The 24,661-nt window shown below is 39.9% G+C and overlaps 2 protein-coding genes across 3 annotated transcripts in view; both read left to right on the forward strand.

Moving 5' to 3' along the window:
- LOC101170341 (integrin alpha-5) overlaps nucleotides 1-14,345 on the forward strand; it is a 51,134-nt gene extending 36,789 nt beyond the window's left edge. The window contains exons 20-31 of the mRNA XM_023955108.2: nucleotides 521-588; nucleotides 5,249-5,399; nucleotides 5,521-5,613; nucleotides 6,466-6,545; nucleotides 7,385-7,465; nucleotides 7,563-7,668; nucleotides 7,742-7,900; nucleotides 7,977-8,078; nucleotides 11,422-11,535; nucleotides 12,630-12,731; nucleotides 12,802-12,924; nucleotides 13,742-14,345. Of these exons, the coding sequence (XP_023810876.1) occupies nucleotides 521-588; nucleotides 5,249-5,399; nucleotides 5,521-5,613; nucleotides 6,466-6,545; nucleotides 7,385-7,465; nucleotides 7,563-7,668; nucleotides 7,742-7,900; nucleotides 7,977-8,078; nucleotides 11,422-11,535; nucleotides 12,630-12,731; nucleotides 12,802-12,924; nucleotides 13,742-13,825 (1,263 nt within the window). The 3' untranslated portion in view covers nucleotides 13,826-14,345. The remainder of the gene's footprint in view (nucleotides 1-520; nucleotides 589-5,248; nucleotides 5,400-5,520; nucleotides 5,614-6,465; nucleotides 6,546-7,384; nucleotides 7,466-7,562; nucleotides 7,669-7,741; nucleotides 7,901-7,976; nucleotides 8,079-11,421; nucleotides 11,536-12,629; nucleotides 12,732-12,801; nucleotides 12,925-13,741) is intronic.
- Nucleotides 14,346-15,609: 1,264 nt separating this feature from the next.
- On the forward strand, nucleotides 15,610-20,097 carry fbxo2 (F-box protein 2). 2 transcript variants are annotated; one of them, XM_004069036.5, is made up of 6 exons: nucleotides 15,610-15,745; nucleotides 16,575-16,634; nucleotides 18,096-18,222; nucleotides 19,252-19,344; nucleotides 19,413-19,551; nucleotides 19,664-20,097. In XM_004069036.5, exons 2-6 carry the CDS (start codon nucleotides 16,598-16,600, stop codon nucleotides 19,796-19,798), a joined length of 531 nt encoding a protein of 176 aa, XP_004069084.1. In that variant the 5' UTR covers nucleotides 15,610-15,745; nucleotides 16,575-16,597; the 3' UTR covers nucleotides 19,799-20,097. The 2 variants fall into 2 exon arrangements, with proteins under 2 accessions (XP_004069084.1, XP_020559059.1); XM_020703400.3 differs by lacking the exon at nucleotides 16,575-16,634 and having other exon boundaries at nucleotides 15,642-15,745.
- Nucleotides 20,098-24,661: the final 4,564 nt, after the last annotated feature.

Here is a 24,661-nt window from a genome sequence, read left to right on the forward strand (position 1 = left end):
GTTGGACAGATGAGGCAACAATGATATTGTGAGGCGACACGGGAGAAAAGAATAGATCAAGGGGAAAGCTGTCAAATGAAATCACATTTATGCTTTTCAAAGTCATCTGTCACATAAAACAAAGGGTAAGATTAATCCCTACTGTCTTGTTTTTCTAAGCTTTTTTTTTGATGAAGGCTTGTTGGCAAAAATGCAAACTTATAAATGGAATTTGCCATGGTTTCATTCTGCTGAACCTTCAAAGCAATCCCTCTGTTGTTCCTGTCCATTCTACATGGAACATGCGTTGCTTTAATCTGGCTAACATAAAAGGACCCTGCTTTCTTACAACTTTCTCGCATCTGGTGAATGCAAATGTTTTGAGTTATGTTCATTTAAGGAGCAATTGTATAGTCCAATTCTCCATTATGCCCTCATTAGATCTTGAATCCATGTTCTGGCGTCAGCCCACTTCCTCCAAACCTCTTTAAATCTGTTTTTCCACCTCTGTCCTCCAGTTATCTGTTATTTCTTCCACCAGGCCCAGATTCAGCTCGACTGCGGAGAAGACAACATATGTGTCCCTGATCTGAAGCTGGATGTTGAATGGTAAGAGGAAAAACATTCACTTCTTTATGGAAATTGTCTTACAGAAAGAAAATAGTTTACCTTTTCCAAAAAAAAAGAAGTTTTTTGAATTTCAACCATTCTTTAAAAAGATTTTAATTCCAAAAAATATTGAATTTTCTGTCAATTCTTTGACGTAGTGGGCTCTACAGGGTTAAATCCCTGATTGTGTAACTGAACTGCATGAAATCCTCCAGTGTCATCAGACTCAGCATAGACCCCCGCTCCACAGGGCTGTGTCCTGAGCACCCTGCTGTTTACGCTGATGACCCATGACTGTATGTCAGTTTCACATAAACCTTAACGTAAAATTTGCTCAACCACAGGGAGGACAACACTGGTATAAAGAATGGAAGGGATGGTGGGAACAACCTGATCCTAAATGTCATCGAGAGAAAAGAAATCATCAGGACATAGGACATAGTTTCTGCAGAGCGGCAGTAGTTCATTTGAATTCACCTTAGAGCTATGGGCAGGACTGTTGGCATGGAGTGAGCCTGCCCCCTTACCGTCATCCATGTGTTTCCACACTTGCCCACTAGTTTAAAGCCCCTCACACCCTCAACCAACCATTACCGGTGCAACAAAAAGGGTGGGCAATATTGGAGCTATCCAGCTGTCCAGTTTTGATCCAGATGCCAGCTCAGATGAGGAAAACGACGTGAATGGATCTGGTTGTTTACTGACAGATCCATCAGAATGGAGCAGAGAAGGGAGCTATACAAGTGTTTGTTTAATTTGGTAAGTTTGCTTCCAACAATGTTAGTTTAAGCAGCAAAAAAATCACCTTATTTACCTGGTCTCTCAAAATTGACAAAAAGTTTTGACATGGGGCAACTGCTTTATAAAGAGCTAATGATCAACAAAAGTAGTGTTCTTTTAATAGAACAAGTAGTTATTTAAAAAATATAACAATAGATTAGCTGCTTTGACTATTGAGTTTTGAAAATTAGCTAAACTAAACAAAACTGTTTTGAAGATTTTATTGAGGCAGGATTTTGAAACGTCCAAGAAAAACCCTTTTACTGCCCCTAGTGGAATGAGGAGGGCAGAAAACATGGACCAAGTTACGTACAAGGGGTTTTCGGGGAAAGTTTTGGCTATGCTAAAGAGACAGGAGGGGTCTCATAAATGTGTGTATTATGTGATTCAAATGGTTTAAATCTGATTGAGATTATCAGTATGTGTTCACTTGTTTACTTCTGAATGACGACATGAAGAAGTCTTCAAGTCTCTTTGATTTGCTTCTGTAGAGGTCATTAGGTCAGCGACTGAAAAGTCTGCTTAGTTAGCAATGTATTCTTGTTTGCAGAAAGACACAGGGGAATTAATTGTCAATGTCTCCTCTGTTAACAATGCAAACTGGCTCTAGCTTTCTCCCCACCTCCAGCATCTCTGTCAGAAGAAGTGTTTTGCATTACACACAGTCATGTGATTTCTGTTAGCTGCAGAAATATAATCATATCATAGTTCTCATGACAACTCAAAGAACTGCAGGTATTGTTGCCTTGGGACCTCAGTGGGATGATTCAGCACTTCACCAAACAGAGTTTGCCTTCCCCAAAGTAGAGGAAGACGCAGCAGATTTTTCTGGCATGTTTCACCCTCTACATGTTTGATAAACTTGCTCTGGCCTAATCAAAATCATCTGGTGGTGATCTTGGCTAGTGTGGGGTCACTGCTTCCAGACCATCGGAAAACAGGGGGTGGGGAGTTGGAAATAAGAGCCAGAGTTCAGACCCTCAACACACTCAGTTTTCTTCATTCTTCTCGAGAAAAACGTGGATTTACTACCACCCCCCTCTCTTTTCTGCGCTGCAGACGGGGGAGGGTCGAAGTCACGGCGTGTCAAGGGAATTTATCACAACACCAAAAATGTGTCGGCACACAGGGATGTCACTGTGAACGCGCTGAACACGGTGGGGGCCCGTTTCCGGAGACAAATCACTGCGTTCCGATTTTGGGTTCCGACAGACATCAGGGGAGAGTGGCCTTCAGGGAGCATCAGAAACAGAGATGCATTGTCCTTCTCTGAATTTCATTACAGTTCATCAAGGGGGGTAGAGGTCACCTACTGGCTTCAAACAGGCGCAGAAGCAAAGGTAGCTCAGACGGAGCTGTAAATGGAGCCATGCTGTTTTCAGTCAGCTTTTTACAGCTGCAGATGAATGTGCTTTTTCAGACGAGAAAGCGATGCGTGAAATACAAGGCTCCCTTCAAAAGTCTATTGCCAAGGTTTGGCTCCATTAGAATAGTCATAAATTCAGACATATAGCTAACATTCCTCTGTTGTGTAAGACTTCTGGTAGGTAATAAATAGCCAAACGTCTACCAATCAATTAACATCTAAACACTCCTAAAAAATCTTATCTGACTGCTTGATAAAAACAAAATTCTCAATTGTTGGTAATAACTCTCATTAATGTGGCAAAAACAAATTCTTACAAAGAGATACAGTTGCTTAACAAGATTTAAAGACTTTCTTCAAAGTCAAGCCTGAGTGTGGTCAAAAGTTCACAATTTTTGAAAAGTTAAACAATGGAGAGAAGTGGTTGTATAGCTCACCATGAACTATCCGTTTGCCGCAAAGTGGATGTTGTACAAGTGAAATCTCTGAACCGGTTTATTGGAATAGTCCTTAAAGTAACCTTAAGTCAATGCTCAAGAAAAAAACAAAACAAAAAAACAACTCAGTTTAAACCATTGACCTTAAAAGAAAACTGGACTGAAATATCCCTCCCCCCACGCAATCCAAATAGGAAGTACTCCCTAAGCCAAAATCCCATAGACAAAAAAAAAAAAAACAGTTATTACTTAGTCAGTCTATTTGTCTCTTGCTCTGATACCTTTTATAATATGTTCTTGCTAATCCTACAGTACAGACCAAAAGTTTGAACACACCTTCTCATTCAAATGAATGGGAAGGTGTGTCCAAACCTTTGGTCTGTACTGTATATATTTTTTTAAGTTATATTTTGTCTTTATTGCAAGTGATTCAAGTTCCAAACTGGCCAATCAGATGCCTCAGTAAAAGCATGCGGTGCCTGCTGGCTCCCACCTCGAATGTTCAAGATCAATACATATATCCAATCAATACATTGATAGATCCTCCCAAGCCTGCTTTCAGCAGAGGGGGTGTGGACTTCCAACAAGCTCCCTCCTGATTGGTGATGGTAGTTTTCATAGAAACGTTGACTCAGACCAACTCAGACCAATTGCAACTTGCTATCCTCGTCTAGCTCCAAATGGCAGCAGAATGGCGATGCAGACTGAAATAGATTTATTTTGCCGGAGCCCAAAGTAAAACATGTACAATGGATCACGTCACACTCAGTCCAATTACTTTATACAATCAATTGTTAAAACACTTTATTGCTGGCCCAAAAAGAGACTTATGATGCTTTCCTCTTTTTTTGATTTTTCATTAACCCTACTGGACATTCAAAGGCTGCCTGAACAACTTTTATTACAGAAACATGGTGGTGGGGAATGATTGGAATAGACCATATTACTACTCCAAGCTCTCAGGCCTCCTAAAGCGGTTGTTAGGATAATAAAAACTAAAGAGAAGTTGCTTATTTTAAGAAGTAAATAAAGTAAATTTTCTGATGTTTTTGGCAATGTTTGCATTGCTACCACTTAAGCTTTTAAGCATCTTTTTTACACAATTGAGAGTTAAGTTATTGCGTGGTACAGTTGGGCAGTTTGTTCTAGTGAAAACTATGGTACTGCTAGTGATTGTACCAGTTAAACATTACCAAAAGACAAAAAAGACCTTACAATTTGGTGCTAAGTTGTTTTTTTATTTGTGTTAAATTTCTTTGATTCCACCACTGTTATAATAGAATCCTTAGGATTTGGATTGACTGGACACTGTCAGCAGTCAGTAAGGTTTGGATTGTTGGAAAACAAGTTGAGCTGTAACTCTCAAAGACCAAAACTTGTGGTTATTTTAAAATGAGAGAACTGCTAAAAAAATGATCTCAGTTGGGTGGGTAATGTCTACAAAACTTCCAGCTTTATTCTTAAGAGAGAGGCAGTGCCAATAAAAAACACTCAGGTCATCTTTTGATCTATTTTCAAAGCATTACTGGTCCTTTAATAATTATTATGTTGTTTTTAGGCAAAATCAGAAAACTTGTGTCGTTTTCTAGATCACTGTTTCTGCAGAGTGGCAGTAGTTCATTGGATATTCACCTTTGAGTTGTTGGTGTGGAGGAACCCCGCCCCCCTTTCTATCACCCATTGCTGAGCTATTTTTAAATGCTCTCCTGCAAGCTTACAGCCCCCTCATACCCTCAACTTAACATTACCAGTGCAACAAAAATGGCGAGGAGTGAGCCAGACTTCAGCTTAGACGAGGAAAACAAAGACTTACGTGGATATCTCGGAATGTAGTGAAGCAGGGAGTGTATTTTCCACCTCCCCGGTGTATTTTCTACTTCTCAAATAAGCTCAATTTCAAATTACAATTTTTTTCATCTGCTCCTGATTCCTAACAATTTAATTAACGAGGAAATACCCAGAAATCTGTCAAATGTTCTTTAAATGCCACAAGAACATGTTAAAAACCACAAAACATCATTTTCTTTGGAGTTAGTTGTTAAAGATTAGTGCACTTTTCCTTTTTTCTTCTTTTCAGTGATAAATCTGAGGTTTACCTGGGGGATGAAAACACCCTGAGCCTCACCTTCAACGCCAGCAACAAGGGTGAAGGAGGGGCTTACGAGGCCGAGCTCTATGTTGTTCTTCCTCCAGAAGCTGACTACAGCGGGATAGCCCGCGATGATGTGGTGAGAAATGCCAGACGAAAATATCCAAACACTGGTTCAGCTTTGTTGTTCTAATATTAAATATAAATGGCTGGTGGAATCTGATTCTTTCTTTGTGTGTGTGTGTGTGTTTTTGTGTCAGAGTTTGACCCAGCTGGCGTGCAGCTATAAGACAGAAAACCAAACTCGCTATCTGGTGTGTGATCTGGGAAACCCCATGAAGTCTGGAAGCAGTGTAAGAACCAGAAAATCCCTCATTGTATTTGTGTTTAAGCAAGAAACTCTGTCAGAATAAGTGATATGTGTTAGAAGGCGACATGTCTTAACAGTGACCCAAAACATATCATGCTTTTATGAAGGAGAGTGTTGATGGGATATTATCAAGCACAGTAGTATCCTTACCTTTTTTTGCTCCACAAAATAAGATGAGCAAACCAGGAACATGGGAGCTATGTTTGTGTTACACACCTTCTTAGACACTTTAAAAACGAAATAAAAAGCAAATCTTTAAGAAACTTTCTGAGCCCCTAAAGTGTCATTTATCAAGTACAAAATTTTCTTCTTTTTGCAATATAAAAAAACAAAATAAAACATGTCTCACCTTAGGTTCTTGATATTGATAGATAGATTTATTTCAGGCAATTAAATGATCAATGGAAAATATATATATATATATATATATATATATATATATATATATATATATATATATGAAATCTATTTGAGATATTAACTAATTTTTATTTCCTAATTTTGCCAAAGATTTTTTATGATACATATTATGAAGTCATTTTTATTTATTTCTCATATTTGATCAGTGCATCAATCTAAGGTTTTACTTGTTTCTGCAAATCCGTCATAAAATCCTAAAAGGAACACAAAAGTTTAGGTTATTGGGGCTGATTTATGAATGCTTTTTAAAATGTAAATTTTAATTATATTTATTTTACAAGAGTGGTGGAAGTGTGTCTGTATTTTGGTTGTTTTGTTTTCAAAACCACTTAGTCCATAATTTTTAGGAAATCTTAATTATTTTTGATATAATTCTGCTTGTTCATCATGATGTGATGTCATTTTCTGTATGCAGCTGTGGGCTGGCCTTCGTTTCACTGTGCCGAGACCAAAAGACTCTGAAGACACTGTTAAGTTTGAGCTTCAAGTACGCAGGTAAGTCTTTGTTTCAGAGAGTTTACCATTGGCCAAGATGTTCACTCCGCTTCCACGCAGAGAACAGTCTTCTTGTTTGTTTCTTCCAAGAGGAAAATTCTTCATTCAAATTGGGTTGCGATTTAATCTAGAAAAAAAAAAAATTATAAAATTAACACATGGCATGATGTAACCATAGCAATGTGCAGATTTGAGCTTAATAGAGCTACAGCATACAAGTCACGAAGCTTCAAACACAAAAAAAAGGTCACCCTAAGAATAAAACTCAAGAAAGACTGACATCAAGTTAAGGCAAGATGTCATAGCAAAAACATGCTTTTATCATCCCAGATATTTGGAGGTTTATCCTAGAAACATATAAAGACTTGTGAGAAAAACTAAAACATCAAAAGTTAGATTCATTTTTTGAGTGACTGTTGATTTTGCGCTGACCAATCGCTGACTTAAAACTGACTAATCGCTCCGGCCAACTCTGTCCTATTAAAAAACCACTCTAATGAAAATCGTGTTATGGGTGATGACATCACAGTCAAAAACATTAATGGGGGCCAAAATCTTTTTTGTGGCTCAAAAAAAGAAGAGAAAAAAAATCAAAATCCCATAACAAAAGCAAAACACGTGCAGAGGATATCCAACAGAATTTTTTTCCTTTTTTTTATTTAAGGAATTTTTCTAATGCAATTCTAACCAGAGTTTCTTCTGAGATAGTTGATGATTCTGAACATTATGCTAGCATTTTTAGCAACAATTGCATAATTAGCAGGGAATAGAAGCAACACTTCTGGTTTGAATCTTACTTGATCATCTCTTCTTGTGTTTTCATTGCGGATGTTTTTTAGTAAAAATGTTAATAACTCTGAGAGTGAAGTGGTCCTGTTGGAGCTGAAGGTCGCTGCCAAGGCTGATCTCATTCTTCAGGGGTGAGGCCTCCTTTTCAACTCCAGCAACATGTTTTTATCTGATGTAATCCTAACTTTATTGATGGCAGCTAACATGATAAACGTGTGGCTCTGGCAGTGTTTCTCGGCCGGACAAAGTTATCTTTTCTCCCTCTGACTGGAGCGCTCATCCCGTTCTGATTGAGGAGGGAGACGTCGGCCCTGAACTTCTGCAGGTTTATGAGGTATGCTGTACTTTTCCCATTCATCCAGTTATCTGTCAACATCTCTGCTTACATTTTTTTTTCTCCCTTACAGCTGGTGAATAATGGTCCCAGTGTGGTGAGTCAGTGCAAGTTAGAGGTGAAATGTCTCCTCAGAGCATCCGGCCACAGGTTGCTCTATCCTGCAGAGATCATCACTGAGGGGCCACTCAGTTGTTCCTCCAAAACTACCTTCAACCCACTGAAACTCAAGGTGAGGACACACAACCAAACAACTTGACAGTTTTCTTCTTGGCTTTAACTATCAAAGCCTTTTTACTTAAATGCAGCTCCAGCCTGCAGCTCCAAATGGGCTCACATCTGTGAAGTCTGAGCACGACATCCAGAGGAGGGAGGTGCGAAAAGGTCCTTCAGCTGCTCGAGGAAACTTGGTGAGTCAGTGAGGATTGGAAAATTTCCTGTTTCCTACTGGCCTTTATTTGAAAGCACATTTTATTTACTGATACACACTGCTGTAGAATAGCTAAATGAGTGGTTTAGGGACTCTATGTGCCCCAAAAATACCTCAGGAGGCCCTTTGACTCAGCGTGTTTGAGGATTGGTCATGACGTAAGTCTGCAGAGCTGCAAACCCCCACCCGACAATGCATCCTCTTAAAGACCCACTCCAATAAAAAACGTGTTTTGGTGTTTTTATCATGTACTTGTGGCATTTTTCTAATGATGGAGGATATGTGATTTGATTGATTTTTGATTTGAATGGTTTATTTCAAGCAATCAAAGCAAGAATAACGCACAAAACAATACAATCAGCAGTGATCCATTCATGCAAACCAAATCAAACTTTGAATAATTAGACATTATATCAAAGATTACTTGAAAGGGAGTGGAAGGAAGCAAACTCATATAATACCACCCCTGTTCTACCGTACCATTTTTATTAAATAATTTATCATTATCCGGTTTATAACATTTTATTAGACAGAATTAAGAATCCTTTAGTATCAATAAATCACATGACAAAGATGAAGTAATAAGTTATTATGTAAAAATAAACATACTGTATTTTAGAATTATCATAATAGCACATGCAAATCGTTAGAAAAATCAAGACTATGATTAAAAATAACTAATAATAATAATAGACACAACACTGTTTCAGAAATCTTTGTAGCATATGCAGATCAAGTATCAAAAATATAGGCAGAGTATTTTTTCATCAGAGCAATCATGAATATAATTAGACATAGGACTATTTCAGAAATAATCATAGCATGCACAGATCAAGTATCAAAAGTTAAAAATGTGTGCAAATTATTTTCATTACAAAAAAATCATGAATCAATTTTTGGGGCAAGTGAAGTGAAATAATTAGAGATCAATCACGTTAACCATCTTCAATTGATTAAGCAACTTTATTATAATAATTATAAGGTAATGCTGTGAAATAAAGTGTAACAAAATTAAGCTTAAAATTGCATTTCTGAGTATTTCTTTATTTAAATCTCTGTGAGTCAGCAGCAGATGTAAAAAATGGTATCTCCAGGTTCTCATGCAACTGTTGTCATTACAGCAGAGTAACTGGGAATCTAAGCTTTGTGTGGTAAACATTTGGATCCAGATGAGATCATTTCTTCCCACAGAGGAAATGCAGACAGATGTGATGAGCTCTGGTCAGCGTCTTCCGCTGCTCGCTCTAAGTGCCTGCGAAATGAAGTTAATTACCTCTGTGATTTACAGTTTTGTATTTGTGAGGCTTCCATCAATGACTGGAATGTGGAAGTACATCTGAGCTGTGCTGATAGGAGAAACTCCGACCCCGAAGAGAAGCTTCTGCTCTTCTATCCAATTAGAAGGTTTTATGTCTGAACTCTGGTTCCTCTCCCGAGTAGGAGCGTTTGCAGCCCTCTGCGTGGGTTGCAATGGCTAAATAATTGACCACCATCAACGGGAACTGTCCAACATGCTGTCAACACTTTAACTTTTAGTAATGAGCAGAGGTTGGTTCCCTGGTATTGATGCAACCATAAAGACCCACTTTGATCATCTTTTAACCTCTTTTAAAATAGTTACCAGTATCCTTTTAAATATGATTATGCTGTTTTTAGCCTTAATCAAAAAACAATTGAAATAATTTAAGCGTTCTAATGCTGTATTTAGATAATTGCTCTGTTGTGAAAATCGGCTTCTGAACTGACTGAAGTCATTCTACTTTGAATCTCTCCATTTTTTAAAAACGCTGTATCCCTTTCGGGGTCACAGGGTTGCTGAAGTCTGTCCCAGCCACAGTTGGGACGGGTAACATTCTGTCGCAGGGCCAGACAATCACACACACATGGACACTCTAGGGACAATTTAGAGCCACCAATTAACCTATAAACTGGTTTTTGGACTGTGGGAGGAAACCAGTTCCCAGAGAATCTTATAACATAAGGCAGAATCCCCCCACCCTCATCAATTATTTCAAGTAATTTGGGTCTTTAAGTTGAAACAGGTCCTGACCATCATACTTTCACCACCATGTTTGCCTTTTGCTCTAATATTCTGTTTTTTACCTACAACTCTGTATCAGTCTGACTCCAGATGTAACTAATTGCTTCCAAAAAGTTTCTTTTTTGTCTAATCAGTCTATAAAATAGCTGTGAAACAGTTTTGAAAATAATCCAGATGTTTATGAAACAATATGAAGCAACTCTTTGCGTTCTTCTGTGTTTTTCTATCTTCTTGAAAATTCACATGGATCTATTTTTTGTTTAAAAGTCTCTTTCTGACTGTTCAGTCATGAAATTTGGCTTAGCTAAGTGTCTCCTCCACTTCTTTTAATGTTGTTTTGCTTTTTTTTCTATGGTCTCCTGGATGGATCCTTTTTGTGTTCTTGGGCTCATTTTGGTCTACTCGGGTCATTTTGATTACTCCAAACAAGTTCTCAACTGTTCTGTTTTCTGTGTTCTGTTTTTTCCCATGTGTGGATAATGACTCTCACCATGGTTCTCTGGCATTTCAAGGCTGCAGCAACCTTGTAGTAAACTTGTAACTCTTTCCGACTGAAGCATGTCTGCTACTTTGTTTCTCATCTGTTCATAAATAACTTTACATGACAGCTTGATGAGTTTCTGTTGGACAAATTTTAGCTGCTTCACTCGGACAGAATGATTTAGTTCAAAAGATATATCAGGTCTGACAGGACAGCTGTTTTACCTCCGTATGAAAAATGTCATTGAACACTCACTTTTTTAATCCTCTGATTAATTTTTGTGATGTGAAACTTTGATAGTTTGAGTTGTGAAACATAGTGCTGGTTTGTGTCCATCAGAAATTGATGATTTAAAATCTCAATTCATCTTTCCTCATAGTACTCCTCAGACCAGGATCTGGCCTAAAAGTCATTGAAAGCCAAGTAGTCACTCATCACTGACTTCTCCACAAAATTGAAAATATGGACACTCCTATGATCTGCTTCAAAAATAAATAACAGATAAGAAAAAACACAGGTGGTGTGATCTGATGGAAGATTAATATCAACTTTTGTCCACACTGAGAACATTTTTGAAAAAAATGGGTTTTCTTCCTGCTGAGACTTGAAGTTGTATCATAATCGCCCCTCCCACCAAAAATTAATAAAAGTAATGTAACGACTGTATGGGTTGATTACATACTTTATCCCCTAGGAAAAATATTTTTTCGCCACATTTTGTTTGAGGCTTAGCCAGTTTCAAATGTGTTGGAAAAACTTCACTTTGTACCTTTTTTAAAAAAAAAACTTATTTCTGTGCAGACATGTGGGGTGATGGAGTGCTGGGAGCTGAACTGTAGCGTCGGCGTCTTGCAGAGGGGGCGCAGTGTCATCCTGACCGTCCGTTCCAGAATCTGGTCTCAGAACTTCGTGGAGGTGAGAAAGAAAGTTCTGAGAGCTGAAAAAGGAAAATGTCCCGTTGGGAGATACTGGCCTCTGCTGGAGAATAGTAGCTACACCCAGACACAAACTGCATGAATGTTTGGGAATACAAAATCATCAGAACACATTTTGAAAAAAAGTAAAGGCAAATTCCAAAATAAAGTTATTTCTAACTTAATTTGTAAAAAGTATCAGTATTTAAGTACATTTAAAGTAATTTCAAAACAAAACTAATGAAGACAATTAGTATAGGAATGGATTAAAACAGCAGTTTAGGACAGAGAAGGCTGAAAATGACTGTCCACTTTCTTACAGTTGGTTGTTTTTCCCCTTTTGGCACATCCCTTCAGGGGTCGCCACTGCAAATCAGCTTTCACTGATTCACACAGGTGGCTTGGCAGAGAGTTTGACGCAGGATGCCCTTCCTGACACACCCTGTATTTTATCCGGGCTGGGGACCAGCACAGGGAGACTCAGACTTGGGCCCCCTTGTGGTTAGATAGTTGGGCAGTGGCACAGAGGATCTTGCCCAAGAACCCATACTGGGTGAAGCTAGACCCAGAATATAGTAATTGATGTATTTCAGTACAACACTGCAACTAAAAAAATAAATGTAAACCATTATTAGTTATATCTTCCAGCATTGTATCTTTGTGTAAAACGTGTAAAACCTTTTGTTTTGGTTGTTTTTTTTCTTGGCAGGGATATCATGCATCTGATTGGATGGTCCAAGAGCACTGATTGGCTGCTGATTGGTTGACAAATTGAGAAGCAAAAGAATTGTGTTTGTTACTTGGGTTTTGTCATTGTAGATGTGCGTGTTCATATGTCCGCATGACATTTTGCACACGGACAAAGCAATTTTGACAAGTTTTTCTACAGTTACAAAACAGTTTTACAGACACACAAATTTCTTATCAAAAGTCCAAAATCTCCCACAGATAAGAAATCTTTATACAGACACAAATCTACATTCTACAGACCAGCAATACTTTTGCAACACATCTAACTGCATAATAACTTCCCCCTCTCTGACTCCTTTTTTGTGTGTTTCCCTCCAATGGTTGTTTCTCTTTGTTCTTCTCCAGCGAGGTCACAGCCAGCTGAAACTAGAGTGCTCCGCCCACTACAACGTGACCAAAATGCCGTACTCCATTTCTCCAAAATTTAAACCGTCTGGATCCAAAAAGGTAACTTGCTCTGTTTATAACCACGTTTTTTTCTTAACATGCTCTAAACTCCAGACGTGCTTTCATGCAGGTGGTGGCGACGGTGATGTGGAGCAAACCTGACAGTCTGTTTTTGGTTCCGGTGTGGATAATCATCCTGGCTATTCTGGTCGGTCTGCTGTTGCTGGCTCTGCTCATATATTTACTGTACAAGGTAATGTGCAGATCCCACAATGAACACAGTCAGAATAACATCAAATATTTTTTTTTGGGCCTTTTTCTTTATATACTTTTGAATTAAGAATTCAGGAATGACTGAAATGGTTGATAACTGCACCAACAGCTGTATGAGACTCTTTAAACCAACATTGGACTTTGGCACAAAACATAACCAGTTTGATACATCATCATTCTGTAAATAGTTCTATTCTTTTTCACAGCATTCCCTCAGTGGTGTTTGGTTATGATTGAGCCGTTTTTAGCCAAAATTAAACAAAAAATCGGTGTAATTTTCTATGACATGTTCTGCATTCTGCAGAGGAGCAATAGTTCATTAGAATATTGCCTCTGAGTTGGCGGCAGGACAGTTGACCCTGTAACCCTTCCCCTCCCCTTTGCTGAGAGTTCTCCTGCTAACATTACAGGTGCAAAAAGAATGGTGAGCAATATCCCTTGTGCTATCTTAGATGACCCCACCCTTGCATTGACGTGTTCTCCATACCATGACAAAGTTGGATAAAGGTGGAAAGATTTCATGTAATCCATGGACACCAGTGAGGTTCCCAAATCATTGAAGAAAAAAGGCTCAGGGCACTATCTAGTGGGTCTAGATGACCCAACTCCCAATGTTAAAGTGCCTATGATAACACAAGGGTTACTGGAGCTATACAGCCGTACAGTTTTGGGCCAGATAGATTAGATGAATGAGATGAAAGTTGATAAAGATTAAAATTAAAATAACCCTAAATCCATTGCCAGAAATATATACATGTTGTATATGAAATGATTTTGATTTGTTTTTTTACCCACAGATGGGCTTCTTCAAAAGATCTGACCCATATGCCACAACGATGGAAAAAGCCAAACTCAAACCCCAGGCATCTTCTGAAGCATAGATCCTGCACCTACTCTTGGAACTGGAAGATTCACTGCATTCGCAAACCACTTGCTGGATTAGACATCCCATTTGAGCAAGGGCAGTGAGGGGTGCTGTATCACTGGAATGCACTATACCTGGTGCTGCACTAAACTGTTTAAGCAGACAAGATGGACGCGTCATGCAGCTGAATCTGCACTGCTGTGTGGACTCCAATGCACCTCCAACAAAAGGCACTAAAACTTGTGTCTTTCCAAACACTTGTGGTTTTGTTCATGTTTGCGACCCTAGCAGCTAATATCTCTTGAAACTCCTTCTGTTGTTTGGCCTGCAGTTGACACCACTTGTTATTTATGGCACAGTGTTGATTACTGAATGTTGTACTGTACTATCTGCAGGAAATACCTGAAGCCATTGCAAACTTCTTGACTTGAATCATTTCTCTCCCATATTGGGAGGTACTGTGTGTTTGATGCAATGTATTCACTGTGTTATGACCCATTGATGTTGTGGCTCAGAATAAACCCAGATTTGGTATACTCACTTAAACTTATTTTCACCTATGAGCTAGGAGTAAACCGAATTCAGAAGAACAACCTGCTGCGTAGGATGGGTGCAGCTTCTACATCTGCATCCGTCTCTTTACGGATGATGTGCTTGTTTTCCCTGGAGCCCCCCCATCATCTGTGACTGTAGTAATGCTTAGCAGGTCAATAGCTCAAGCATATTTTCTCTACTAAAAACTATTGTTAGAAGGTTTGTGTTTTAACACTGTAAAGCCCACTACATCAAATAATTGTCAGAAATTATTATTTTTTTTATTTAAGTTGTGTTTTAGGGCCAGTTTACAAACAATTTTTTTAAATTACTGATTAAAAAATAAATAGATTATTGTTTAAAAGTCGTAACTTAACAAGAAAAGTCATAAATTAATAAGAAAAAAAGTTGTCTATTTATCAAAGCAGTGTTTACAGATGAAAGGTGTGGAGCGTTTTGTGAAGCTTTATTTCCAGATAGGTTTCAATAACAAAGAAATGCTTAAGCTTTTGGCGACTCAAAATCAAATTATTGTTGGTTTAGTCAACTTTCCGTGGTTCAGTGTCGGTAGTGGACTGGAATGATAATGAACTACAGGGCCGTAACTCAGACCATTTTATATCCAATGGGTTCGTAGGGAAAGTTTGGATCGTGCTAATGAAATAGGAGTTTCAGAAATGCCTGTTTCAAATATGATATGAATGATTTTAGAGTTAATTTTAGTTGTAAATTTGCACTGCCTTGTTTGAGTTACAACCCCCTCTGTGATTATTGACATTTGCCTTAAAAAACCAGCGACAAGAGCCGCTGCATTCACTTTGGTTTCAGATTTTAGTGATGGACTTGTTCCTTTTTTCTACTCAAATCAGCTCAGCTGCTGCAGTCTGTGCTACTGCATGCATGCAGTCTGGCTCCCAATTTTGCTGACATAAAAGAAATGTAAGAACCGAGCCTCTGGGAGAGTGCTATGCTAAATTGTGACCCACTTCACCTCTTGTCTTTTTATACCAATTCAAAAGTGATAAAGAAACAATCAACTACTAAAACAAACCTTGGAATGATTAGAAAATGTCTCTTATAAGAGAGTATGTCTTTACAGCTTAATATCAAACAGCTAACCAGATGCCTCGAACCTCTAGTTCCACAAAAATGCAGCTGCGGGTTTTCTTTCCCTGCTGTCGTGGTTTTTCACTGATGTTTGTGCTGAGTTTGGTTATCGGATGAATTTCTGGATTCTGCAAAGTGCAGCCAAGTATTCTGGTCGGCCCCACCCCCTTCCATGACTGGCAGTTTGTGTGTTTGTGTATGTGTGTTTGCAGTCTATAAAAGTGTGTGTGCGACAAGGTTGCCTCTCTGTGGAGAAGCTTTGCTGCAGGAAGGGAGACGGAGGAGGTTCCTTGCTGTAAGTGACCTCTATGTTTTCCTCTATTTTTAGAAGGCTGAATGCATGACGAGAGCAGATAAAGCTTTGCTATTTTCTCCTCTGAGTCGGCAGATGACTCAGCTGTTTGAGCACTAAACTCAACCTCTGGAGTTTGTAGTCATTCATAAAAATAAACACATATTTTCATTGCAGTGTCTGGCTTTTAAAACTGCTCAAATGAAAACAAATTTTGTGTTTGATCTAGTCAGCATTCAGAAAAATGTTCAGCTATCCTCGACTGTTTTTCTAATCTTTGTCTGATATCTTTATAACCCCTTTGATGCCTCCCATTCAGCAAATAAAAGACCAGGGTTTTGGTTTGTGTGCTGAGTCGGCAAATGGGGAATTAGTGTCTGGACTCTGCAACATAGCTTATAAATCATGAAGCAGACTCATTAAACACAGTCTCAATTTGAGAGACTTCAGTTGAAAAAGAAATTACAAACACTGATTTCTCTACAAAAGTGTGATTTAGTAGATTGTTTTTTAACAAGTTGTGTAAAGATTTTAGACATAAAAAACATCTTAGAGAACAGAAAATAAAAAAATCAGATTTTGTAGCACCATCTGCAGTTGAAACAATTGATGAAAAAATAAATCAACATTCCTTAGTTTTCCCTTTTATTTTAATTTAAATTTTTTCAAAATAATTTACATACTGTTTTTTTTAAATTATGATTCACTTAAAGAGCTAAAAGAGTGCAGATTCACATAAAATTGTTTCTAAAAGACGGATATCACAGCTAACAGAAAACTTAATGCAAATTGGAGTCCAGTCATTGTATTTGTCTTTTTATTTTCTGTACAGATTGTTTAAAACCTGATGACATCATGTCCAGAAACCTTCTGAGAAACCCCTGCGGTGAAGGTAGAAAGTGGAAAACTGTTCCTTTTACTCTTAAAATGAGGTTCAGACTATGATTTGATTTCATAGCCGAAGACTTAAAACACAATTGTGACTCAAGTTTTGGGACTTAAACACAATGTCCCTTCCTTTTTTTTCACCCCAATGATTTTATTGGTCAATTTTAACAAAACAGTCATTCCTGTATTTTTGTTGCTATTGTTTCATTGGTGGAGATGCAGAATTCACAGATAAAGATTTCAGACTTCATTCAGTTTTTAGCCAACAACTCGAGAGTTAGAATACAAAAACCGACTTGAAAGCTTATCTGTTAAATCATGCACAGATGTTGAAATGCTTTGAAAAAAATACTAAAAGATGATCCGTCCATCCATACATATATCTTTTTCCCCACATCTACGACCGAGGGCAGTCAAAGCATAGAGACGTCTTTCCACTCCCGGCCACTTCCTCTAGCTCTTCTGGAAGGATCCCAAGGCGTTCCCAAGCTGTTCAGTCATTCATAGTTGATCATCAACAAATACTGGACAAACAGCTCATCTATTTGTGTATGAAATTTAGTACTTTTATTGCAAATGTTTGTGCCACTTTACTGCACCAAACAGTTGGGTTGGTGATAAAGATCTAATAGTCTTACTTATTTACACTCACTGGTCCCTCTGTCCAAATGCGTGTGGACGGAAATTTCTAATCAGCCAATCACATGTTTTCTGGGCATATAGACATTGTCAAGATGATCTCCTGCAGTCCATACCGAGCATCAGAATACATCAGAATAGGGCAAAACGGTGATTCAAGTGACTTTGAACGAGACGTGGTTGTTGGTGCCAGATGAGCTGGTCTGAGTATTTCAGAAACTATCAATCTACTGGGATTTTCACCCACAATCATCTCTAGGGTTTATGGTCAGAAAAAGAGATCCAGTGAGTTGCAGTTCTGTGGGTGGAAATGCTTTGTTGATGTCTGAAGTCAGAGGACAATGACCAGACTGGTTCAAGCTGATAGAAAGACAACAGTACCTTGAATAAGCAATGCTCACAACTGAGATCCGCCGAAGAGCATCTCTGAACGCACAACATGTCCAACCTTTAGGCAGATGGGTTACAACAGCAGAAAGATATCACTCCTGTCAGCAGAGAACAGGAAACTGAGGCTAGATTGAAAAAATGTTGTCTGGTCTGATGAGTCTCCACTTCTGTTGCAACATCCAGATAGTAGGGTCAGAATTTGAGCTCTATGCCATCAAGAATTAAGACAGTTCTGAAGGCAAAATAAGGTCCAACATTGTACTAACCAGGTGTACTTACTAAGCTGGCAGGTGAGTGTATATTAAGCCACGGTGAAGATCTGTCAATGAAAACAACCCTTTCATCTTTGGCTTTTGAGATTGGACAGAATTCACATTTGGTATGACATTTGAGACGGTCCTTTAACCCAAAGCTTGACTGTGAATTTGTGTCTTAGAGGACCTGGCATTCTGGGAGCTGATGGAAAATGGAGGGAATGGGTGGACAGTGGAGGACATGCCGGGGGACTGTGGTCATGACTTCTATAATGAGGAAGTGAAGAAATATTTTGCGACCTCTTTTGAGTAAGTTCATGAATAAAGTGGGCCGCCAGGTGGCCCGCGTAAAATATCAAAGTTGTAGACAACTCAAGCAACCACTTCTTATGAAAAGTCTATATAGATGCGCATAAACATGCATTTCGGGCTTCTGTGTTTAAAACTCTCGCGCTCACATGTAGCTACGCAAGTTTCTCCAACCGTTTTTGGGCTCTACATACAAAACACGCGGCCGCTGCACATGTGTTGACAGTTAACCCAGGTTAAACTTTAACCCTTGTGCTATCCTAGGCACTTTAACATTGGGAGTTGGGTCATCTAGACCCACTAGACGGTGCTCTGAACCTTTTTTCTTCAATGATTTGTGATCTTCACTGGTGTCCATGGATTACATGAAATCTTTCCACCTTTATCCACCTTTGTCATGGTAGGGAGAACACGTCAATGTAAGGCGGGGGGGGGGGGGGTCATCTAATATAGCACAAGGGTTAACCGAAAAGGACAGGTGCACAAGCACCTTGGTAGCGATGTATGGATGACATCTCTTTTCATTCACAAAAGTGCCAACTGTTTGAAAATTGATAATGGAGGATAAATTATTGATTGCAGTTTGTGTCTGGCCGGAATTATGACACAAGGTGTTTGTGTCAGACTCGAGCTGTGAACAAATAACCCTGGGGCAAAATTTTCAACAATTTGACATTTCGCACCAAGCCTCCTCCAACTGTAAAATAGACAATCAGAGCATAATTTGTGTGGGCATCCTACGGGCTCTTATTACCTGCACACCCCGTGTACAGCATTTGCGTCACAATACACTTACCACATGTCCAACAATGGTACATTCCATTGTCCTAGTCCCTTAAGACACTGGAAGACACACCTGCACTCCCCTTAAGATGTGGGCGCTCTGCGTCAGGTCAAGCCCCCTTTCGAGTGTATGTTACTAAGCCTTCAGAAAGTTATAAATGAAATACACAACAACTCAAAAGCAGCTGAAGTTAATTGATATAATTGCTGCTTTTCTTGTAAAGACATCAAGCATCTGTTTTCCAGATGGTGTTCAAAGAAGCAGGTGATTCATCTGTTGGAGGAAGATTACTCCACAGATGAACTGGACGCTCAGCCAGAGGTCACGGTGGAAGACTGGTAAGATTCAGAAGACTATTTCTGCCTGGCATAAGACTGCTGTTGACTAAAGCGAAGTGGTCCTGCAGGTACTGCAGCAGAACAGACTGTGGCTGTGAGTACCAGTTGGCCGTGTATTTGCTAAATGACAACCACGAGGTCATACAGGAGTTCAAACCAGAGCTGGTGGTTCTTGACCCTGAGAAGGACGACTGCTCCTGGCAACAGGTATTTTAGGAGAGCAGAGAGCACTGATGGAGCAATAATAAGTGAAGATTTTCTAAGTATGTTGCAAAAAATGATATAGGACTGATTCTTTTTTTCTCTTCTCAAAACTCAGATGAAATATACATTCTCTGAATATGGCCCTGGAATGCGCTTCATCTCCTTTGAACATGGAGGTAAAGACATCAAGTACTGGGATGGTTGGTTTGGAGTTCGGGTGACTGGGAGCTCTGTTACCATCAACCTGTGAACTGATATAATCTGGAAATAGAGAAAAGAAAGAATAGCGAGTGGAAAGGAAAAGAAGATTTGCCTTAAAACTCAATACAACTTAATACTCTTGACTTCCTGCTTTTTTGTTCAGACCTGCAAAAGTCAACCATAGCATCTCAAACTGGAAGCTGTAGTTGACATCATGAGATCTGATCTGTTGGTTAATGCCTCCACACTGTTATACATCCCCCAATACAACTGTGATGACAACAGAAAAGCAGTTTATCATTTAATAAAGAAGTACATTTGACAATGAACAGCAAAATAAATACAGAATTTGTGTGTGGCTGTTTTTTTAATGGAAAAAAAGTAGTGGGAGAAGTCAATGAAAGTCAATCTCAAGGTAAAAGTCAATGTTGAAAACCTGCAACAATAGTAAACTCTCATGGTTTGTCTTTCGCTTTTTAGACGACACATCTATGTCCTAGAAAACAATACAGGTTCTTTTGATTTGGGATAAAAACTGCATTTTAAAATAGATCAAAGGAGGATCAGAGTGGGTCATGGAAGAAACGTATTCTTTCTACACCTACCAATGTTCACAAGCAGTAACTTCAAAGTGGTTAAGAAAATTGTTACTTCTTGGCTTGCAGCCCTCAAGGAGAGATTTATTCTGAATGTGCTGCTACTGTGCATCAAGGTAAACCCCTTAACCCTTGTGGTATCCTAGGCACTTTAACATTGGCAGTGGGGTCATCTGGACCCCACAAGACAGTGCGCTGAACCTTTTTTCTTAAATGATTTGTGATCTTCACTGGTTTCCATGGATTACATGAAATACAAGAAACAAGAAACACAAACTCCTTAGACTCAAACTTCAAAGCGGATGATGAGGACTTCAGCACCGTCAGTGTCAGAATGTTTCTGCTGTTTTCCCAGCAGCTTCTTACTCTCCCTGCGACTGCATCTGTTTGCAGAAAGCCTCAAACTGCTGCTGCTCCAGCTCGGCCATCACTTTGTTCAAAGCATAAATCTGAGAAGGAGAAGAGGCACATTAGAGTCCTGACTGCAGATCTACCACACCGGACTCTCTGTGCACCGACGACCCGTGTTAAGCAGAATGAATGTGTCTGTCAATCAAACCATACAAGGCGGAGACACTTTTGTGATTGTCTACTCCAGGGGTCGGGAACCTTTTTGGCCAAGAGAGCCATAAATGCCACATATTTTTAAATGTAATTTCAAAAGAGCCATACAATAATGTAGTGTCTCTTTCCCACACTGAGGCACGGAGACTTAACCTCTTTTAAGGTTCTTTATTCCGATTACTGTAGACCACAACAAACGCCGTAAAATTAATTCAGCAACTCCTGAATCTCTCCTGTCGACACGAGACGAGAGAGAGCGCTTCTCCTAACTTTATATTCCCCTGCTCCCGCTCCAGCCCTCCCATTTCCCTTATTCGGCCCATAGCTGAACCCCATTGGTCCAAACTACCTAACAACAGGCTGAGTGACAGAACTGAGAGCCAATCAGATCTCTGCTTGATGCGGTCAATGAACTCCAGAACTTTTAACGCGGCCCAACAGCCAAGTCCAACTCAGTCCGCGACTATATGTTTAAAACTAAATATACAAGTGAATGTGTGCATTTGATTTAATTTCAACATTTTTAAAGTACAATAAGTCTGTGGATTCTTTTTAATAACATTGTTATTCTGTTGCTAATAAATGATGAGTATTTCTCGTGGTAGTTTTGCTGATGGTCTAGTCTGGTTGATACGTGGTGAGTTTCTGCTTCATGCAGGCGTTGAGACTTTAAACGTCATCGTAGGTCTGAATGTTCTGTAGATGTGAGACAGATTGATCACATGCAGACCTGCAGCCAAACACACACTCACACGCTGCAATGAGTGACGGGCAGCGGGTTTTACGTTTTTACAATCCCTGCGCGATTCACCTGCTGCCTGTCCCCCCAACACCTCAGCCCCCCCCCCCCCCCCCCCCCCTGCTTTCTCCCTCACACATCCCGTCCCCGCAACTCCGCGCTCTTTCTCAGAGACGGGAGCGCGCACTTTTAGGCATGGCAATTCACAGGTTTCCAGCTGGTATAAACTCTGTGAAATAATAGATAATAGTGACTGATAGCGCTGGCGCAGATTTTTCTCTCCAAGCACCGATACCACTGCGCGCCTCTGGCATCGCATGGCGCCCAAGAAGGACTGGACTAATGATAAAAAAAAGTATAATTAAAGATTTGTCTGCGAGCCACATGTGACCATCAAAAGAGCCATATATGGCTCGCGAGCCATAGGTTCCCGACCCCTGGTCTACTCCTTTATTCAGACATAAGCAGCAGCACCCTAACTACACCGATCAAAGTTGCTTCAGCAAATGTGACGGTGCAGTGCACACCCTTCAACACTCGGTGGGAGTATGCATCTCAACATTTTACAGTGTTGCCAGAAACTGGGCGGTTTTGGTCAATGAGTTATTTTGCTAGAGGAGACACGCCCACTTGGGAAGCCAGGCCGACGGTGGCGGAGCGCGACGCCATCTTGGTGAAATCGACGGCGCCCACATGACAATGCACTCTATAGCCTTTGGTGGCATCTAAGTAGCTTTTATATAATTTATATATATTTATGTTTATATATATTTATACATATATATACATATATAATATATATGTATATCATTTATATGTATACATCATTTGTTGTTGTTAAATAAGAGAAACAGGCAGCCTTAAAAGCTCAAACTTTAATGAAAAATGCATAGTTGCAGGACAAATATTACAAAGAATTTTTTTAAATAATTTTTAAACATGTAGAAGTTTTAGACCTCTTTGACATGTAATTTAAATTATTTAGAAAAGCCCAACAATAAGTCAATAGGAAGTCAATAATAATAATAATAATAATAATAATAATAATAATAATAATAAATGATAATAAAAATCAATAGTAATTCAATAATAATAATAAATGATAAGAATAAATCAATAATAAGTCAACAATAAGTCCTTCTTTCTCTTTCGGCTTTTCCCATCAGGGGTCGCCACAGCGAATCATCCTTTTCCACCTCACTCTATCATGAACATCTTCTACCCTAACATTAGCCAACTTCATGTCCTCTGTCAAGACATCCATATATCTCCTATTTGGCCGTCCTCTTGCCCTCCTGCCAGGCAGCTCCATCTCCAACATCCTTCTACCAATATATCCACTATCCCTCCTCTGAACATGTCCAAACCATCTCAGTCTGGCTTCTCTGACTTTGTCGCTAACACAGGCAACATGAGCCGTCCCTCTGATGTACTCGTTCCTTATCCTGTCTAACCTGGTCACTCCTAAGGAGAACCTCAACATCTTCATCTCCGCTACCTCCATCTCAGCCTCTTGTCTCTGTCTCACTGCTACCGTCTCTAACCCATAGAGCAGAGCTGGTCTCACCACTGTCTTGTACACCTTTCCTTTGAGTCTTGCTGGCACTCTTCTGTCACACAACACTCCTGACACTTTCCTCCACCCGCTCCAACCTGCCTGCACTCGCCTCTTCACCTCTTTTCCACACTCCCCATCACACTGAACTGTTGACCCCAAGTACTTAAACTCCTGCACCTTCTTCACATCAGCCCCCTGTAACCTAACGCTTCTACCTTGATCCCTCTCGTTCAGACACATGTATTCTGTCTTACTACGACTGACCTTCATGCCTCTTCTTTCCAGAGCAAACCTCCACCTCTCTAGCTGTTCCTCCACCTGCTCTCTACTCTCACTGCAAATTACAATGTCATCCGCAAACATCATTGTCCAGGGAGATTCCTGTCTTACCTCGTCTGTCAGCCTGTCCATCAGCATAGCAAACAAAAAAGGACTCAAAGCTGATCCTTGGTGTAGTCCCACCTCCACCTTGAACTCCTCTGTCTGACCTACAGCACATCTCACCACCGTCATACTTCTCTCATAAATGCCCTGAACTACTCTGACATACTTCTCTGCCACTCCAGACGACCTCATACAGTACCACAGCTCCTCCCTCGGCACCCTGTCATACGCCTTCTCTAAATCTACGAACACACAATGCAGCTCCTTCTGACCTTCTCTGTACTTTTCCATCAACATTCTCAAAGCAAAAATGGCATCAGTGGTGCTCTTACGGGGCATGAAACCATACTGCTGCTCACAAATCCCCACCTTCTTCCTAAGCCTGGCTTCCACTACTCTTTCCCACAGCTTCATTGTGTGGCTCATCAACTTTATTCCTCTATAGTTGCTGCAGTTCTGCGTGTCACCCTTGTTCTTAAAGATCGGAACCAGAACGCTTCTCCTCCATTCCTCAGGCATCTTCTCACTCTCTAAAATCCTATTGAACAACCTTGTTAGAAATTCCACTGCTGACTCTCCTAAGCACTTCCATACCTCCACAGGTAGGTCATCAGGACCAACGGCCTTTCCGCTCTTCATCCTTTTCAGAGCCTTCCTAACCTCATCCTTTCCAATCTCTGCTACTTCCTGCTCCACAACAACCACATCTTCCTCCCTTCTTTCCCTGTCATTTTCCTCGTTCATCAGCTCCTCAAAATACTCCTTCCATCTTTTCTGTACACTCTCCTGGGTTGTTAGCACCTTTCCATCTCTGTCCTTAATCACCCTTATCTGTTGCACGTCCTTCCCATCTCTGTCTCTCTGTCTGGCTAGCCTGTACAAGTCCTTCTCTCCTTCCTTTGTGTCTAACCTGTCATATAGCTCATCGTAAGCCTTCTGTTTGGCCTTTGCCACCTCTCTCTTCACTCTACGCTGCGCTTCCTTGTACTCCTGTCTATCTTCCTCAGTCCTTTCTACATCCCACTTCCTTTTAGCCAACCTCTTCCTCTGGACCCATTCCTGTACTTCCTC

This window comes from Oryzias latipes, chromosome 5 (genome assembly GCF_053564925.1).
Source record: "Oryzias latipes strain Hd-rR chromosome 5, Olatipes_Hd-rR_3.1".
NCBI classification, from domain to species: Eukaryota; Metazoa; Chordata; class Actinopteri; order Beloniformes; family Adrianichthyidae; genus Oryzias; species Oryzias latipes.

Coding starts and splice junctions, on each gene's coding strand:
- fbxo2 (XM_004069036.5), top strand. CDS start 16,598: ATGTCCAGAAACCTTCTGAGAAACCCCTGCGGTGAAG. Junction 16,635..18,095: donor GAGAAACCCCTGCGGTGAAG/GTAGAAAGTGGA, acceptor TTTGTGTCTTAG/AGGACCTGGCATTCTGGGAG. Junction 19,552..19,663: donor ACGACTGCTCCTGGCAACAG/GTATTTTAGGAG, acceptor CTCAAAACTCAG/ATGAAATATACATTCTCTGA.